Source organism: Pieris brassicae, chromosome 13, assembly GCF_905147105.1.
Source record: "Pieris brassicae chromosome 13, ilPieBrab1.1, whole genome shotgun sequence".
NCBI classification, from domain to species: Eukaryota; Metazoa; Arthropoda; class Insecta; order Lepidoptera; family Pieridae; genus Pieris; species Pieris brassicae.
The window spans coordinates 858370-879825 of NC_059677.1; the positions used below are offsets into that span (position 1 = coordinate 858370).

Consider the following 21456-nt stretch of genomic DNA (forward strand, 5'->3'; position numbering starts at 1 on the left):
GTGCCATCTATTGATTACTTACTCAAACCAGTCGAAAAGTATCGACATGTGTTAGAATCTTTTGGAGTCAACAGATAATTGTGACTGTCAATTAATTATAGACAAATAATTTGCAATAAAATGAAATTGCGACTATAATTAAAGATCTAAGCTATCCTATCTCTTAAGTTGGACCAGACTGCTCACGATGTGCCAATTACATTCAAAATTGGCTAAGTAGTTTAGGAGTCCATCGCGGACAAACATCGTGACAGGAGATTTATGTATTAAGATTACGATTTCTACTGGATGTTATATATTCGGCCTCAGGACGTGTTAAATATTATAGGCTGGATTAGTGTCGACCTGAAGTGGGTGATTTTTAACAAACAACAACAATTTTATTAAAGATTTGTATTTGACGGTTGTATGTGAAAGTAATAGTCAAAAATTAAGAACGAAATTAGATGCAAGACCAGGATGAGAATTGGGAGATACGAATAAATCCCTTTTTCCGTTGAACGCAATCAGACGTCGCTGTTGCGTCGTTTCGTTATGTCACCTTTGTACCTATTAATTTATTTTATAATTACAGCGTATATAACAAAAAAATTGTACTAAAAATATAGCCAAATATGTAATACATAATATACAAAATGGTTCAAATATTTACGAAAATAAGATAATTACGAAACATTAAGGAAAAAAAATCGATAAAAAGTACTAAATAAATACCTAATTCGACTGTGCTTTGTGATGAGAAATGGGTATGTACGTAATGGTGTATATGTGAAGTGTGCTCATGTCGTAGGTGATTTAGGTATATTCTTAAGGACCTATCCGGTCACCAAACTCCAAAAAAGTACATTGTTTCTTTCCATATTTGTCATCGTTTCTTGAAGTAGGGCGAATGGAAAAATATAGGGTCGAGTTGAGGAATTTCTGTATCTATGTTAAAAAGGTCAATACACGATTTAAACAACTTTGCTCGATAGTAAAATTTTTGACACTTTACATTCATGTTATGAACTATATAAAGAACATGATTTTGAAATTTACACGATATATTTCATTGCAAGCCAAGTTACACATTTCAGTTTTTTTTTATTACATCAATTTAATGTTTTACATAACTAATTGTTATTACGGGCCGGCGTGCCTCAGCGCTCCAGCTCTCCATGGCGTAACGCAATCCACCCCGAGACACTGACACAGCAATTCGTGCTGGAATAGGGCCATAATTCTTCTTATTTTGCGATAGTTTAAACAAGTAAAAGCTTAAATAGTGGTCGTACGTTCGTGCTGTGCAGTACAAAACATAACTGTATAGTTGGTGTTGATGTGGGGAAGGTGAAACAAAGCCTGATTCTGTTATATGCAGGAACAAGCACGTTCAATAATTCTATGAGCTCCAATTAAATTTTTGAGATGATGTCATACAGCATGACATTAATAACGTGATACCGTCGAATTAATTTTTTTTAATTCCACATTGTACCACAAAGAACGGTTCGGTGGCCGTCGAAACAAAATTTTATACCAAAACAATAAGTCCTGAGTGTCCTCGTTGCGACATATCCTTAAACAGAAGAAAGGCACAATTGTCAGTCGTAAGGATATGAAGAAATTATAGTTTGGGAACGATAAGAGAGGTTAGACTGATACCTTACAATACTTAATATCACTACAAAATTATAAAGTTGAGGACGTAACTGTTAAATACACAGGGACCAAAATTAAATTTATTTTTATTGTAGCTGTAGCTTGTAGTATGTAGGTAAAGAAAATTGTAAATATTGTATATTTGATTGTTATGATTACATAAATGTATACATCAGTTTATTCTAGTCATAATGATTCAATTGACAGTAACTTATGAGAACTATATATATGATCGTTACTTTTTAATATAGTGATTTTGGTTCTTTGATCTCGAGCGATAGACACGTGGGTGAGACATCCTGTCTGGACAAATTAATACTAATGTACAACGCTGTTAGTTGCCGTTGTCACGTTGAATGTAGTAGCGAGTTTGAAACTCGTTAAAAATTGTAGGTAAAATATTAATGATATTTTTATAAAATATCGGATGTTAAAGAATTAAATAATAAAATGGAAATATGTTTATTATGGAACATAAGATACAGGTATCACTTATTCCACGTCATTAAATTTGAGAAGACAGAGGATGTAGACCGCGAGAAAAAGCCAGCGTTAAAAACTCTCGGTATTCTTTTAAAATAGCAAGTCATCAAACAACACTTATTTTAAAACAATTATCGCAAATTAATTAGACGAAGCCTGTCCAGCACTAGTCACAGGCTCTTTTATCAACTAGATACTCTTTAACTTTATAGTAAGCCTTTTTTACACAGCTTATTAATTTTAACTCTTAACAATTTATTAAAAGGCGGTGATAAAAAAGCCTCTGGGATTTTATTAAAGAAGAGTACCTATTTTCCAAAAAAAAAATAGAACAAATCAAAACCCCATGTGACACTCGTAAATATTAGTTATGAAATTGGCGTTCTGTCGTACTGGCCACAATTCATTTTTTTACTCTTGCGTTATTTACGAGTACTAGTTCCACTGTGGCACCAGTGCTACAGAAACAGCTCTTAGGATGAGTGGTTTGCATAGCGGCGGTGTCGCAAAAGAAAAATATATAGCAGTGGTACATACTTTGATTCATTAAATATATTCTATTTAAAAAAATCTACTCATTGTTCTTCCCTAGTATATAGGTTCCCTAGGACCTATAATTGCGAAATATCATTTTTTTTTAAATTGGAAATTTTTAATACATGATGTTTTCACTTTTTGGAACTGTGTAGAGTCAAAATTCACTTCAATAAAAATTATCGCACTCATCGTGTCAAAATCCGGATAATTGACAAGGCAGGATTAATAAAATCAAAATGATTCTTATAACAGCCTTCTGTTTGACAGATGTTTAGAATCACCCAGAAGGCAACCTTTACGATGTTTCACCGTTTGAGTGAGGGTTAGGTTCGTGCATAGTTAGAAAATTCTTTGGTGTATTTTCGGGATCCGACCTAGGACCTCAGTGATGAGACTCGCAAGCTGTAACCACGAGATTTATCCTGATTTTGTTAATTCCCTGTGTATTCTAAATTAATAGATAATTTCACGCAAACAAAACATTTCTTTAGTCCTACCTTTTTAAAATAAGCTTGCCTCAGAATCGAAGCGGCAAATTACGTCAAATCACGTTACCATTGTGTCAATTACAAAAATCTGTTAGTGGTACAATTCTCGTTTAAAACTATTTAAAAAAGAGAAAAAGGTGATTCAGATAAAATATGTTTGTCTCCAACCTACGCATTATAATTTTAATCTATACTTTTTTATTCGTTCGGTGTTGCCAAAATTAAATTGAATGTCAAATACACCAAAATAATGTTAAAAACTCAATTCACAGAATGTAGTTTTTAGTTAAAGCAATTATGTGTTGTTTGTGTAAAATTTCTTGGTATTTTCGATAATGAAACCTGCTTCGATAGATCCTTGCAACTCCTGCTGTCCTGGTATATTATATTAAATTTTATTAATTTTTACCCAACCAGCATGTACGGAACAATCTTTAATGTATCTCGACCTATCTCTAAGTGTGTGTGTGTTATACATAAAATAACATCAGATTGTCATGATACAAGAAGTAATCTTGTTGTTCCCACGAGAATGTAAGTGCGTGCTCCTATTTCACCATGCCTCCTGCTGATAGAGGACAAATCTTTGTTTTTAATTTATTTTATTATGATTAATTACTTAAGATGTCCTGTGGAACATGGTGTAATGTTTAAACGTTGTGTAAAACAACTTGGCGATTAAAAAGAGTGGCGAATTTATTTTGCCAGTTCTTCTCTTCCGTTCTTTGATTTGGGAACTGGCAGTAAATGCAAAATTAGAGGCATTACAGAGGCAGTTATATCAATTTGCGAGCTGTTATGTATGTTTATATACTGAATAATTGCATTAATATATTACACGTATTGTAAATCTAAAATAAATACCTTCACGATCATCGATTTACATCACCTCAAAACAAAAAAAAATATTATTGTCTTTGGTTAACATAGCTTTTACACATTGAAAGAAAACAATTTTTTAAACGGATTAAAGCTATTTGTATTATTATAAACTTATAATTATTTTAAGAAAATTGTTAATTAAACTTATCGCCGGACACAGAACGGAGTATCAACGACTAAACATTCAAACCCAAAATGAAACGGATGAACTACGTGAGTTGCTAACTAAGCTTAATAGAAAATCTGTGTCGTCAGCAGTCCCGTAGATCGTAACAATGACGTCATTGAGCACGTAACGTCAAACGTGTCAATAGGATATGTCATCACCAGAGTTTATACGACATTTATTACTATAACGCGTTTTTATCGTCATAACACAATATTTTTGTTCCACCTACAGTTCCAGCAGAGTTGGCCTTGTGTCTTCACCGTGCGACTCTCATCCCTGAGGATGTAGGTTCAATCCCCGGTTGTGTGCCAAAGTACTGTCTATGTACGCATTTTCTTGAACGGTGAAGGAAAACATCGCGAGAAAACCACCTTGCCTTGAATATTATCGAAATGATCACGAAACTGATACAGAAATCTAATCGCATTTAACACTCTCTGGTAGAGTGAAGGAAGAGTTTCTGAGGAATGTCTTGCCTTACACCCAAAAAGACAAGAGTCAAGACGGCATCTGACGCACAAAATGCTGATCACCTGCCTATAATGATCAATTTCAATGTTTGTTTTCAACGCTCTGACCGTGGACACGCTATTAGTCAAAACAATGGCGCAATTATATTACGCAGATATCTGCATCTGTCTCTGTGGAAATAACATTCTTAAGGTCTGGTGAAATTCAGGTATCATAGATCCCGTAGATTGGTTTAAAGTCCCCCCCACCCCCTCCCTCATCCTATAAAAAATATCCAAAACCTATATCGTGTTTTGGCTATGACAGTACTTCCCCATGTAATAATGGAAGAAACTTTTTAATATCGCTGATAAAGCCGACATTTTCCACAATTCTTGCTAATGTTTTGAAATTTTGTTTTCATTTTTTATAAATTTTTGTAAATAAAAATTTTGGAGATGAATCTTTTTACAGAACGCAGTTTGCATGCAAAGTTTGGAACTTAAAAAAACTATTTATCTGTGCACCAACAAAACGTGGAACCAGATGCCCACTGAAGTATTCAGAATGCTCAATCATCATTATTTCCCAACCAATTCGACTCAGAGTCCTTCATGAAACGCACGCAACGATTTAAAAAACTCAACAACGCACTCGCGAGGCCTATGGCGTTGAGTGTCGATGGGCGGTATCACTTATCCTCAGGTTAGCCTGCTAATAAAACAAAGCTCCACGTAGCTCAATGACCTATGCAGTATATACTCGGTGATAACCTACGCGAGCGAATTAAACATGATGAGATCCGTAGAAGATCTAAAGTCACCGACTTGACTGGGGCAGATTGCCTGAAGAACCGGTAGGTCAAACAAGTCCTGGAATGGAGGCTTAGGACCAGTGGATGAAGCGATGGACAGCCTTCCACTAGCTGGAAGTGACCTGGTGAGCTTGATGGGAAGGCTTTGCAGAGGGACGTTTAGAGAAAAGGTAATTTTCCAGCAGTAAACGTCAACAGACTGAAGCGAACGAACCTGAACGAACGACGCATTCCGCTATATTTGAAATTTCTAATGGAGACACTCCCACATATCTCGACCTCTTAATAATAAATAAAATCATTATAACAAGCTAAAAGTTATGATGTTTTTAAATAGAAGTAACTAATAGGCCCAGCGTCGACAAATGTGTCAATAAGCCTATTTCCGGGAACCATAACACTCAGACGTTATAATATTTTGCTGATAGAAATGTTGTTCGGCACACGTTGTCACCGGAAGCGATTTTTAGTCTTTGTTACGTTCACGTACGACATCATTTTAGGATTTACTTATTTTGTTTATTTAAACATAAACACACATACAGTAATAATAATTTTCTAACTTACATAGTAATAATTTTAAAAAAAATGTAACAAATTCAGAAAGTTTGGTCCGTGTGGCGGTGTTTTTAAATCCAAATATATACTTTCAAAATATGCTGAGCTGATAAAAAGCTGGAGGAGGCACACGTGAAAGTGTTCCAAATAAGGATAACAAGAAAAAATTATGTTTTTAACCAATCCAAGCTATATTCTACTGTTGTAATGATTGGAAATCAGATATTTATTATTATAAATGTACGAGCTGAGCTAATTTGCTTACTCAGCGTTTCTTAGGCACCGCACTATCACTAACACTAGGCCCCATGACGTATGTGTTCTAGTTGTTCTTTTCAGTCTTTTAAGCATATAATGAAATTTTGTATAGCATATACGTATTAAGAAAGAAAGAAAAACTTTATAATACACAATATTCATCTTGTACTTGTCTGAGGGAGTATGTACGAGCCAAGGCTATATATGTTGATCACTCAGGCTTTCTTAGTTTTACAAACGTGGCAATTACCTAAATCAGAGCTACTCCTCCAGAGTATACGTAGCTCTCTTCAACATTGCATTCTTATTTAAAGCATCCCGATGAGCCAGGAACCTGTACGGCTCCTAATAACCACCAAGTAACAGCTCAGTATTATATTTTTCCAGTACATATTACGTTCGCTTGTCACTTAAACCATAGAGCAAGCGGTCAGGAGCGTAAAATCGTTATTCACGGATTTATAGTTGTGAGAAATTATTTGCCCATTTGTTCAAAACTAATGTGGAATGCGGCTTAAAATCGATTGTATACGTATGGTTTTGTTTATATCAATGTTTAAAAACTATTGAAACATGTGTTTGTTTAGCGATAAACATATAAAAGAAAAAAATCAGTGGCGCTACAACTTTTTAGGTCTGGGATATTTGTATCTGATTCATGATCATTTGTCAATCAAAGGCAAGTAAATAGAATATTTAAAACGAAAACTGTCGTAAAGTTCACTGACCCCGACACTAGGATTCCCTGTGTTGTGTGCAACCAGTCTCATCATTTTGACGTGATAACTGAACTTTATGATTTCTACATTACACAAATTTATATTTAAACTATTTTTTCACGATAAGAATATTTTTCCTCTATTATTTAATGGCCTAAGAACAGTACGATCATAATTTAAAATAAATATTTTCTTTCTTGGGTTATTGTCACAAATGTCTTACACAAAGATTCGTAGGATTTCAAATTTCGGCGTTAGACACTTAGACGGTGATCGTTTGAATTGAGATAAATATGATAATTTAGTTATTCAAAGACAAAGGAAAATAGAAAGTGAATCGCTGTTTTTTCTGTTTTTAAAACTAAGTGATAAATTGAACTAGGCTGTATAGTTATCTTTATTTAGAACTATATACCTTATCTAATTTTTTTTTGCTCAGTGATTGCCTCTAAAAAAGAAACCTCCGAAACCAGTTGCCCTCCTTTTTATTAATTATTTTAATTGTACTGTATTTCTGTTAACTTGCAACGAAGTGTTAATACAAAAAAAATCAACGGCGCTACAACCTTTTTAGGTCTGGGCCTCAGATTTATGTATCTGTTTCATGATCATTTTTTAATCGAATAGGCAAGTAGGTGATCAGCCTTCTGTGCATGACGCACGCTGTTGACTTCTTGGGTCTAAGGCAAGCCGGTCTCCTCACGATATTTTCCTTCACCGTTCGAGCGATTGCGTATTATTAAATGCGCAGAGTATAATACAGCAAAGTATTAAATACGCACATAGAGAGAGTCCATTGGTGCACAGCCGGGATCGAATCTTCGACCTCAGCCAACACTGATTAATACACAAAAATAATACAGGGGAGACGATTTATCATATTACCATGATTTGAGTCCTAAAGCATAGAAACTCTGATTTACGTAACGTAATTTTATTTTATAGTTTCTTTATTGTGTTTTTATTGTTATTACGTTTTTATATATACGTAAACTTTTTATTTTCAATATTTCTAGGTAGCTTTAAATTGAGCTTTAATCACATCGTAACAGTAAGCATACTACGTAGTAAATGCCTTGCTACGACAGTGCTACGCCGTAGGAGGGTACATACGTAAGTATTGTAACGATGTAGCCATCATTTGAAATTTTATTAAATATTTGAAAACTGATTAGATACCTATTTTAAATAATATTATTTAAAGCAAATTCAGTCAAATATAATTAAAATATATAATTAACAATTAATAATTAGCGTTAGCAGCATTTCCTCGCTGTATTGCGATACTTATTCGTTGAGTGAGGAAAGCACCAGCTCTGGAGTCGCTGGTACTGTCAGGTGCCAACTTCACGCGCTTGTGCACATTAGAACAACATTCAGAGTTGGTTATTTTACTTGGAAACAATAACTTTTATCCAATTTGTTTTATAATGTAAAATGTTCTAACAAAAAATCTTCGAATTAAACTAATTAAATGAAATATGTGGTAACACATTATAATCTAAAGAATCTAATGTAAGAAATACACTTATTTTTGTACATATATATGAAATATTCATTATTTATCCATTAGTGTCTGTTGTGCTATAGATAGTTTTATTTGATTCTGTGTAATGAAGGACGGTGAAGGAAAACAACGTGATGAAATCGGCTTGACTTAGACCCGAAAAAGAAAATATTCTAGATTTATTTTTACTACCACTTTTAAAAATCAATCAAAAACTTTATTTTTAAATAATCAAGCTTTTTGTTTTGGAAAATACTGCACGTTCTAAGGAATTATACATATTGAAAAGCTTAGTCTCTATTAGCAATGTACTGTTAAATAGGACCATACTCATAGTGGGAAAAAGCCACACGTTATTTGCTACGTTTACCGATATTTACTACAAAATAATACTTCTATATGAATTTTATATTAATAAATATTCTTACGAACATTATTTTATTTATTTATAAAGTTTGACACGCGCGGCACACACAGTGGAACAAGAAAAATAAAATATGTAATGTGACAAGCACTTATAAGCTAATGTTAATACACGAAAATATATTAAAAGCATAAAAACTAAATCAAAATATTGGTCTATCTGGCCTACACGCGTTCTTCTGAAAGGAGGGACAAATGATGTAACGCTTTGGGCATCAGAAGGTTACACAAAATTTAGTTAATCTGATTGTTTGATATCATAAATGCAAACGATGTATCAATTAATTTTCTACGATTCTCTAATTATAACATCTTAAAGTAAACTAGCCTGGTTTCGTATTGGCCACTCTTTTTTCGAGATGCCATTGGAAAAAAGTAGATGCTTGATCTGAGTGTATTCAACATATTTATAATTTAATTTGAAGATTTAATAATATATTGTATGCGGAAACAAAAAATATTTTAATAAACAAAATTAAACAATTAACGACTGACCTGAGGTGTCCAGGCAGCGGCCGCACGGCTGGAAGACCGACTCCTCGTCCGCCACAGCCGCTTGCTGACAGTCTGTACCACGCTGCTGGAAGACCGTGACTTCTGCATGCCACCTGCGGAAGTCGTTGATGTACTTCTACCCAAAAGCGATGAAAGCAACGAGTGCGACTGAGATGGAGATGTCGGTGTAGTTGCCACGGACGCGAATTGTAACTCCTTATACGTAAGGATCCAAGCTTCATCGGTTTGGACGCCTTTATTCAGTCCATCATCATCTACATCACTGGGCACACGCGGTTTAATATTACGAAGATTTTGATCATAGTTAATACGCTTAAAACGATCTGCTTTATCCGAGTCAACGCTTTTTTTCCGCGCCATTTTCAAATATAGTTTTATTTTGTCACTCACGGATTGTGACACGTCGTCGTGGTCGACGCTAGAGCGGCGCCGCGGCCGCCTCTCTGGCGGAGGGCTAGTCGGACTAGTCGGAGACGTGGGAGCTTCTAATTTCTCACGGTAAGCTTTTTCTAAATCTTGTAACACTTCTTCCGGTATTGGATCGGTTTGCGTGCCAATATCAGAAGATGCTTTCTCCTCCTGTGACTCACTAACGACTTCGATAAGAGGTGGTGGCGACATTGGTGGTGGATAATCCTCATTACCGTAAGAATCGTACACATTTCTACCCCTAAAATGACCCCGCGAACTGGATGCACTGAACACGCACGGACCACTAAACCCACCCCCACTGCTTCCGGTTCCTCCACTTCGTCCACCTCTGTATGTTTTCGTTTTACGAAGATCATGATACAAGTTTCTTAAGAGATTCCTATCGCGTAACAAATCTTGAACTGGCTGGTTACTGTTCGACTCTCGACTATAATATCGACTTAGATGTTCTTTGAGAACTCTTTGGGCGGGGTCTGAGTCAGCCGGGGCGCTTTCTGACTGCCTTTTAAGGTAGCCTCGTAGCGCTCGTACTAGCTCTTCGTGTTCATTCCTTGGGGTCGGACCTTTATCCTCCTCTAATCTCAGGTACTTTTGTAATAAATCTACTAGAACTCCTTCATCATTATCTCTAGGTGCAACTTGTGGACTAGCTTTTTTTGTAATGGCATTAAATGCCCCATTGGACGGAGTAAAGCTGGTTGAGGGCGGCGGCGTAGCGAAAAAATCGCGCCTTAATTTGGCGATATCAAATCGGCCACCTGATGTGTGTGGAATAAAAAGCTCTGTCGGCCTTATGGGGACCGGCACATCGTCAGAGGGGGATCTTGCTCGCACAGATCCACCCCGAGGACGTTTCTTGCGTCGAGGTCGAGCTACAACTCCAGGGTAGGAGCTTTTCCTCCACAACAAGAACCTCGGCTCTTTCTGACACATCTCTTGGAAGTAGGCCTCTATTCGCGGGATGTCCTCCTGTCTGTTTTGGGCTCCCTCGGGGATGAGCCGGCGGCCGGCATCGGCCATGTACTTCCATGTCTTGCGCGTGAGGAGCCATCGTTCGCGCGGCTTTTCGCGGCGTCGCACGGTCTTGGCCATGAAGTCGGCTTCGATGCGCGCGGGACGGCGCTCCATGCCGGCGGTCAGCGCGCGTGGTCCGTTCGCCGCATGTCTCCTCGGCGCGCGCACCTGCCCGCCCGAAACTGAGCGTTCCACAGCACTACAGAATATTATGCCCGGAATAGACGTCCGGTAATAGAGCGGCCGTGAACTGAATATAGGGTGGTCTCGCGCGGTGCTCAGCGCGCACTGCGAGCAGCGTAAACAAATGTGCGCCCACGCAGCGGCCGGCGCGCGTCGCCCGCCCCGCATCCCCTTTCCTTGACCTATGGTGACAACTTTCCTCACCTGTCGTTACAACTAGTCAGGGCTAGCCCTTGGCGTAAAGATGCCATAAATAATTCGAGTCGTCTACACGTTTTAGATCTTCAGCCAACTTCTTTAGATAATTTTCGATTATTCGATCCGATAGGTTCCGAATATGAGCTGTCACGTAAGCCAAGAATTTCATAATATTATTTATATATTAGTTAATATAAAATATCTTGTGTAATTAAAATATTTATCTTTAAACGATTGAGTTTGATAGAAAACTGTGCTTCTTCAACTGTAAAGCGATAAGTATTTTCTTAATTTTCTTGGAGGTTGATGCTAAAATTCTATCACAATAACTCAGAGCATGAAATTCCTTGGACGAAAACCAAATTCCGATTAAATTTAGGAAGACAATAGCAACAGTGGGCTAATTAAAAATGTCGTTTGCTTTATATTTAGCAAATTAAAATATATCATTTTAATAAATAGATATTACAACTTTCAAATGTAAACTGTCTGAATTGCCAATTGTCTAAATATTAACATACTTAAGACGGTTACAGGTAAAATATTGTATCAACACACAAACGTATCGATCTCTGCGTGTTTCATTTTTGGACATGTAACACGAAGATACCCAGAAGGTCAGAGAACACCTGGCGGGTACCAAACCTGAGGCGGATCCCCCACTCGTTGGACCGATCAAGTAAAGGTCCTTACAGGTCTCTACCATCACCCAGGAACAGAGGCTTGCTGAAGATAGGGGAGAGTGGAGAAAGTTGTGCAGTGCCACCAACATTACTGTCAGAAATGAAGAATACGACTGAAGAAGAAGAAGAAGTAGCTTATTCATAATTTAATTTACTGAACGGATGTGTAGCTTGGATAATTAAAGAAGATATCCACCGGCGCTAAGAAGCATTTGAGATGTGGTGTCATCGTCACATGCTGCGTATAGGCTCCATCCAGAAGGTCACTAACGAGAAAGTTCTTAATAGAGTTGGAATGCCGAAAAAAGTTATGTAGAATATCAATCAAGGTTGGACACGTGTTGTGCTACCACCATTTTCAACTAATTATAATGTCTAAAATCCAGGGCAAATGGCTTTTTGGTAGTAGGATAAAAGCATGGCTTAGTAACGTTGACGGGTATTGCGCTTGTGGAAGAGATGAATCTGGTACAGAAGAAGACACGCCTCACAAGACTGACGGTCAACCTTCAGTAATGAATATGCACCAAAAGAAGAAGAAGAAACTTTTTTTACAATCTGATAATTTAGGATTAAAAAGAAGGATTTGCTAATCTTTCAAAATACGTTAATTAGATGCGTCCATAGCATAGCATGCGCTATGCTTGTAAATGTCATAAACGTTTACAAAATACCTGAAAGGGCAAGATTACGCCGTCCGTTTGCAAAACTACCAGGAGGCCTTGTTCTGAGAAGAACGGGACAGAAACCCTGCAAGTTATCACCCTCCATTAAAATTATTCAAAGGAAAATGTCATAAACCACAACGTCATTAATGTTAAATAAGTAAAAATCTAAAAGACTTCATAGCTTTGTTAAGGCTTTCTTTATAGAACATGGGACAAACGGGCAGAAGGCTCACCTGATGTTAAGTGATACCGCCGCCCATGGACACTCTCAATGTCAGAGGGCTCGAGATACATTACCTTTTTAGAGTTGGTGCGTTCTGTTCTTGAAGGAGTCGACCCTAAGCCTATTGGTTTCTTCAGTTTTTTTATAGAACAGGGGGCAAACGACACTGTCAATACCAGAGGGTTCGTGAGTTCGATGCTGGCGTTTTAAGAAATGGTACACTCTTTTCATTAAGGGCCCTGAGTGGAATTTGTTCGGAAATACTTTAGTGGTATGGTATTTGTTGCGCGAAGCAGAAATTTCGCAGAAAATTGATTACAAAACTCTACTAAAAAATTGTTCATTTTCTCTAGAAAAAGAATTTGGGGCCAGGAGGCCTCCACTCCTTTGTTGCCCCGAGGCCTCCAGATCTCTAAATTGGCCCTATGCGTGAGCAACAACAGAATTTCAACAAAAAAATATTTACGTTCACTAAGGACGTAAAACTAACAGCTATTTATAATAGCAAAGTATGTTACGAGGTGTTTGTAAATTGCTGCAAGCATTACACCATCGTATATATGAAATAATGCAGCAATTAATCATCTCCATAGCTGTCACAGTAACCATGAAGAAGGAAACCCAAGATCAAAAGGTAGCCTTGGCTCGTGTAATAGGTAGATTTTCTAAGGTAGTCTTTCAAACACAATTGTATAATAACGCCATCTAGTTGATGTGAGTGAAACCAATGCTTACTTTGGCAAAGTTTCAGCATTTCGAATTTCAACTTCAGATGTTATTCTGCTTTATCATGGTGCCACTAGATGGCGATACTTGTATTACAAATTGAGATTATAAATTTACCCATTCCCTTGATATAATTTTTGTTTTGTTTTAACTGCCGTTTAAACCAATCAAAAATCGGTAAATTTCAATTATTAAATGGTTAATTACGTCAAACACAAAAAGACCCTTAACGCTTAATATATTTATGGACATTATATATACTCTACGGTTTAGTTTAGTTAGACGCAGAGAGTGCCTACGTCTAGCTATACATTCTCTCGAGGCGCAACTTCGACGATTTAGAAAATCGCCACGCTTATAAAACTAAGATAATCCAACACAGTCACATTGACCAAAACTTTTTAAAATTGTTTTAGTTTTCTATTTATTATTACTATATAAGTATATAGGTTAAGAATATTTCAACTAGAATCAAATTAAATTTAATTCATGTTTAAATGAAACTTTACAATATTATTTTAATATTTCTCCGTTATTTACATCACACCCCAGATTCAGGAACCAAACAACGTGATGACAACAACAAAAAGTGTTTTTCTTTATTTTAATCTAACACAAGCGTGTATAAATACGTTCAGTCGTATACGTCCCAGTAAAGTAGTTAAATCAGAGAGTTAATCGAATCTCTAGTCAGGTAATTAAAGATCGATATTTAGTCAGAGTAGTTGTCGCCCGGTCCCGATGGGCTAGACCTAAGTTTAAGCAAATAACGTCCCTTTTTAGGAAAGGGATAAACACTCCCCTGCTACCAAGCTGCTCGGTCACAGATCTGCATGATCGGTTGGCTACTAAGTAGTTTAAAACCTATGCTGAAACGGAAAGAATTCCTAATAATAATAATTTATTGCAAGAATATTGTACAAAAAGGTGGAACAATAGTAATTTCGCATAATCTGCCATACAATGGTGCGCAAATTTGTCTTTAAATGAGTTTTAATTTTTTACATTATTAGTTTTTTTCATTTTACATTATTAGTCATATTAATATTGGTCAATTCTTCTAGTGCAATTTCACTAGCTTACTGGTACTCTTACTCTCTTACTAACGTTTATTGTTTCCAGGAAACATTCATAGTTCAATAAAAACAACCTATCTACTGTAATAAAAATGGGGTTAATCGTAGAGGGGTGACAATTAAGGGTTTAAAAAATAATTAAAGATATAAAAAGAAAATTAAAACGAATTTAAAAAGTTTGGTCCCTGTGGCAGTATGTGTGTCTGTGCTCTTAGAACCCCACGGCCCAAGAGTCTCTACTCCACACATATATTGTTTTAGACTGAATTACTACATTTTTTATCTATTATAATGTTTTTTTATTAGTTTACATATTTGTAAAATCTAAATTAAGCCCGAGTTAATTTAAAATACCTAATCTGAATACGACCTGTACCTACTTAAATGACGTGAGATATACTTTTGTGATAATTACTTAATGTTAGTATATGTAATTGTAATGCAAAACTTATTAATTAGCAATCATCACGAGCTGTAAAGCTCAGTAACTACAAAATACTGTATTGTATTTAGACCAATTTTTATTTTGTTGATGTTTGTAATTATAATATTAATAAAACTGAGTATTACCTAATTATTAAGTTTTTTTTTAGTACAAAAACCAATAGGCATTTGTAAAGTTATTGATGACAAGCAATGTATCTAAGGGGGTATCTAATTAGCTCCTTTTGCTTAATGACAAACTAACACTGAACTTTATGGCTTATTCACATATATGACGTTAAATCAACCAACCCGTTTCTACGTAATCTCAGCGGTAATCAGATTTCGTTCGAAACCTCGCGACAGTACCTAAATATGACCGTTTAGCCCTCAAACTATGACAGCGAACTAATAAGCGATCCTGAAAAAGTTACTATTTGTAAAAATGTTGTATCATAAAAAAATTAAACTAAAAAATTGCCTAAAAAATAATAAATATTATTTTGGGGTGGACCTTATCACTTAGGGGTTTGAAAATATATTGTAGCCGATTCTTAGACTCACTGACTATACATAAAAAAATCATAAGCATCGGATGAGCCATTTCGGAGCATGGGAACAAATAATGTGATACGAAAATTTTATATATATAGAGATATTCGCGGATGCGGACCCATACGTCTTCTAGACAAAGATTCCCTTCGTGAGTTGTGGTGCAATATTGCGGACTACTCGATTGTGAGGATTCCATGGATCTGGTCTGGCGCCTTAAGGTCTCATGTCATTTTCACACGTGTATATATATCTCCATAAGATTGTCCTCATTTTAACATGTGTGATGTTTGAGAGCATATATTTAAAAGCATATTTTATTCAGCATTCCAGTGACGTCACAAGACTTATTGATAAGGATAACCGACCTACTTGTGGACGTCAAGTAACCATTACAGGAACTCAATGCCAGAATCGCTATAAAAATATAAATATCGATTTGCAATTCTAATTGCATTGTTGGCCTGCGTATGCGCATTGTATCACGAATTCTAAATACGTGTCGCATTCATTAATAGTTCGTGTTAAAAAGGATAACCAAAAAACATATAAAAATACTTCGAACAAAATGGATGCAGTCGAATGAAAGTATAAAATAAAGTGATAAAAATATACTCCCGAAATGGCTTGTGGTGAAAAATATGAAGAAAAAAAAAATATATATATATATGTCACAACACTCAGACTCAAAGATGTCAGTGGGGGTCTAGGGAAGCTGGTCATTGGCGTTATGCTTATCATCCGCCAAACACCATTGAACTCCCCATTAGTGTCCCTATGCCCTTGAACTTGGACACTATGCCATTGCCAGAAGAGTGCAGGTTCCAGTCATTTTGGAGAGACCGGGAGATGTCATTGATCGCTTGTAGGATGGGATGAGCTTTGGTATGGCTCCACAGGACAAGCACAAAAGCTGACGCAGCCACAGAGTAGGCAGAAAATAATAAACGGCTCAAATATAAGAGTCTTACCTTCAACTTTGATTTTGTCTCCTTTGGAGTAGTCTCTTTGGCAGTGGAGTTAAAGTGCCCTGCTAATTAAAGATTTAAGTTGGCGCCTGACAGTACCACTGACACACTGCCACAGGGACAAACTTATAAAATTCGTTTTAATTTACTATTTATCAATTTTGAATTATTAATATAATTATGTGGGAAAAAATTATTGTAAATATTATATATATATATATATATTATACTATTGTTATGTTCCGGTTTTATTAAACGATATAAAATAATGGGAAGTTCTAACATCTTGAGCCTAGGATTGTTTTACGACTTGTTTGATGGTATATCATTATCATTATTACTTTCAATTTGAAATGAATTATCAAATAGCTGTTATAGGATTTGTAAATAATTGGGTATAGAAAATGTTTTAATGATGGATTTAGAATAAAAATTCTAAATTCTAAATTCCGACTAGTATACACTAGTTAACAACTTTTGTTTTGATATATTTTTATTATATAGTAAGAACATCTACTTCGTTTCAAAATGAATTATTGCTTGTAAAACTGGACTGAAAATATTGTTAATTTTATTTAGAAAATAATTAGGGGCCACTCCTTTGTTGCCGCGAGGCCTCCAGACCTCTAAATCTGGCGCTGGTCAAGTAGCAAAAAAAATACTAAATTTATTTACATTACATCAGTAATTAAACCAGTAAGAAAAAAGTTTGTTTTACGCTCCTACTGGTTCCAATTGAAGAATTATTTTTGGCTTGGACATTTCTTAAGAAATGATATTGCGCTAATATTATATTTCTTAAATTGATATAGACATATAACTGTTTAACGTTATAATAAGAGTCCATCCAAACGTAAATATTGTTCTGTACGAGCCAAGTAGTCTTTGCTCACACAGACTTAGGCCATTGTCTTCTGCATACGTCTTAACGAATAAATAGTGGCATAACATAATACTATTCACGTGTCGTTTGCAAATCGAATTAACTTAAACGTGAAAGGTCGTACAGATGGCTTATGTCATTTTTGTCAAATCGTATTTGTTTTTGGTAGGCTTGATTTACCAGTGGCTTTAATAGACATCCGAATGAAACAAAAATAACTATTTTTAATCATTTTTAAGATTTTCGTATAGCTTTCCAGATGCATTCATGATTTAATTTTTCACGAACAAAATAAAATCAGCTGATTGTACTTTAAAAACACAATTCCTTGTGAGCCTGGCCTTAGTTTTATAATTGTGGCAATTACATAATCCAAGAAACTCCGTAATAGTATAGCCAGACGCTCTCACTCTCTTCAGCATTATAAACATAAAAATCACATTACTAAATCTTTTATTAGACACACGTACTGAATATTATATCCGCTATTATTAAAAGCATCTCCGTGACCCAGTATAACGTCCGATTAGTATTTTTATTGAAGTATGAAGCCTAAATGTAGGCAACGCCATCTCTTGCCGCGAAGGTGGTAACTGCAACTATTACTGCATTTTTATTATTTAATATCCTCTACAGATGATTTTGAGGCCAAAAGCTTGCATCCTGAGATACGGGAAAAAGCAGAGGACCCATTTCGAATAGGCCTTTGAAGTTTTTGGTTGACTTTTTAACGACGTTCTATGTTTATTTACATTTGAAACTTCTTTAGGCGCAGCAGGGTAAAATTTTTGCAGCGTTTTTGTCGAAGTAAGAGAGCGATTGAGACCAATTGAGAGAGACTGAGAAAGGACGAACGTAGCATGAAGCAAATAGGCATAGAGTGAGAGTAGGGAGGAAGCAAGTGAGAACGATCGAAAGAGAGATCGAGAAAAATACACACTATTGGTTGATGTATTCGTTTAGTTGTTACATATTAGAACTTTAGAATATTTTTTATTTTTATTTTTAATAATTTATAACACTCTACTATGCCAGGGACTTTTAATACCACATTTTAATAACATAAAAACAATATACGTTTAATTAATTCTACTAGTTCGCAAATGGCAGGCTACGCGTCGCGAAATACGCCCCGGCTGCATCGGTAATATTTTTATTTACAATATTCATGGGAGAGCCGGGGCGCAATTCCTCGCGAGACCCGCTCTTTCGGTTTTGTTTGCCTCCTTTAACTTTAGAATTTAGATGGCAATTAGTCGTATAACGTCTTGTGCAGTAAACGCAGATTTTTTATTTATTTATATTATCATTAGCACGTATACAGTGTGTAAACACTGTGATCATAGATATACATGGAGTGATCATATACTGGTAGAAGAAAGAAGTTTCAATGGCGCAGAGTTTATTGCCAGTTCTTCTCTTCTGTTCTACGCCCTTGATTAAAGAACTGGCAGTAAATGTAAAATTAGAAGCATTTAATGTATATTTCTATTTTTTGAAGTTCATAAGTGTACATTGTGTTACCTATATGAATAAATGATTTTTGACATTGACATCTCTTTACACAGCTCCATTTTTTTACCCTTCTTGACTACTTGTATGTAGTACGCCAAGTAATATTAATGAGGCATTGTACACCAGTGCCGAGTGATGAAAATATGAAGAAGAAAAATTGACGCTGTTTTAAGGCGTAGACGTGATCCGACAAATTTTCCGTCGGTTTTTAATGAGAACATCTTAAACCTAAGCTCTATATATTAATGGATTCGTTCATCCAATCTCCAAGATACATACAAAAATACAATTGTACACGACCGCGAAAGTTCATTAATCGTGCGGCCAATGACATTATAATATAGGAATAAAGAATTTATTTTTGTTTGTAACGAATCAGTGAAGATAAGAGCAGTGTTGGCCTAGTGGCTTCAGCGTGCGACGCTCATCTCTAAGGTCGTAGGTTCGATCCCCAGCTGTGCACCAACGGATTTGCTTTCTATGTACGCATTTAACGTAAGCTCGAATGGTGAAGGAAAACATCGTGAGGAAACCGACTTGCCTTAGACACAAAAAGTCGACGGCGAAAGTCAATTTGCAAATAATCATGAAACAGATACAGAAATCTGAGGCTCAGACCTAAAAAGGTTGTAGCGCCATTGATTTTTTTGTAATCAATCTACTATTGGGTGATTTAAATTCACTGTTTTAATATTGCATTAGTAATAATAATAATAAATATAGAGCCAATTTAAATTCTTTTTCATATATAACATTACATATAAAATTCGTTTTGTTTCATTTTTAATTAGTAATTACTTTAAGTTGTAAAGGTCTTTTAGTAAAAATAGGGATTTAAAATAGAGACGGAGATTAAAAATATATAATTAGCAATTAATATGACGCGAATGATTATTTGAAAGACCGGCTACGAGTTAGCATTCGGGCAGTGTAAAGGTCGATGGGTGTCTCGCCTACAGGTGGGCCTCCTACCCGGTAAAAAATATATATGTTTGTAGATAATACATGTATTTTTACTAATTTTGTGTTGCATAAATAAAAATAAAGTCAATATTAAAAATTTGAACTATGATCAAACGGGAAATCTGCCAGATGTATCAAAATAATTTTCACATATCTCAAAGTCAAAAAGCATTCAATAATATAGGTAACACAATGTACACTTATTAATGTCAATAAAAAATAAATATACATTAAATACTTATACTTTACTGTGCTCAGGCATGTGCCTGATATACACCCTTTCAACACTCACACACGCACGTACACACCCTCTCACGCACACACTAACATACACTCATACTACATTATTTCTACTAACTTTTTTTCGTTTTTGTTTTTCTACCTACCCAACACAAAATATCTATATTTTTACAACGGTCCGAGGTTTTTAAGGGTTCTTCTAGCGGCGGCTTGACTACTAACACCATGACCTCTCAAAATAACGGGAAGGGTTTTGTTTGGTGGGAAAGAGAGCCAACGGGACGCCAACTATTTGAGGTTGTCCCAGGGAAGACCCCTATCCACATTCAAAAGTGTTTTAATCCCTCAAGAACCGTATAAACTCAAAATTTCATGCGTATCACCTCGACGTCCGTCGTTCCACAACTGAGCGTTTTCTAAGGCACGCACCACCACTACGTGGATCCAGCTGCCCACTGAAGTATTACCGAACCAATTCGACTTAGGGTCCTCAAGAAAAGAGCGTACCATTTCCTTGAAAGACCGGCAACACACTTGCGAGCCTTCTGGCAATGTGAGTGTCCATGGGCGGTGGTATCACTTAACATCAGGTGAGCCTCCTGCCCGTGTGCCTCCTATTAAAAAAACGCACCCACTAAAATGGGTGTCCATGGGCTGCGATGACTGTCCTTTTAGGGCGTCTCGTAGACTCGTTTATAAAATAAAAAAATCTCCACTGGTCAATTCAAACGATATATACCAATATAAATCGCCTACTACTGCAGTACCTACTCAATAAAGTAAATGAAATATCGTTCTAATTCCTAAGATCAGTGTATTTGCGTGATCCGTAACAGAAATTATTAGCGGTGGCTCGTCTCCATCGCCCTCGATATTTCAAGGTCATTAAAACGACATTGAACTTTTAAAATACTTTGCAACATTATTAACGCATTTCTAATTGAAAAGGCTTTGTATAATCGCAAATCTTAGTATTGATACTGTGATACAAGAAAAAAATAGTGGTCTTCTGTTCTAGAAGAATCTGTGTCTAGAATAATGCGACTTTCAACGCATTTCCGATGAAAAATATTTGTATACAGCTAATAGATTATCACTAAATAAATTCAAAGCCCTCGGTAAACGTGAATTCATCAATAAAGCTTTTTATAAATTTGTCGATTATTTAAATGATCCAATCCTTGGGATTGATTTGCTCCAGTTCAAACAATTTGTATGACAATAGTTTCTTGCCATTTCTTCTTACCCGCTCTACGCCCTTGAC

At 35.9% G+C, this 21456-nt stretch overlaps 1 protein-coding gene across 5 annotated transcripts in view; it reads right to left on the bottom strand.

Annotated features, from left to right (window-relative positions):
- The window catches only part of LOC123717766 (rho GTPase-activating protein 6-like), a 107031-nt gene that overhangs the window by 50094 nt on the left and 35481 nt on the right, over positions 1-21456 (bottom strand). For 2 of the 5 annotated variants that reach the window (XM_045673940.1, XM_045673941.1), the window contains exon 3: positions 9425-9537. In XM_045673940.1, coding sequence (XP_045529896.1) covers positions 9425-9537 — 113 coding nt within the window. Of the gene's footprint in view, positions 1-9424; positions 11170-21456 lie in introns of those variants that run through there. The other 3 variants (XM_045673939.1, XM_045673942.1, XM_045673938.1) reach the window with 3 other exon arrangements.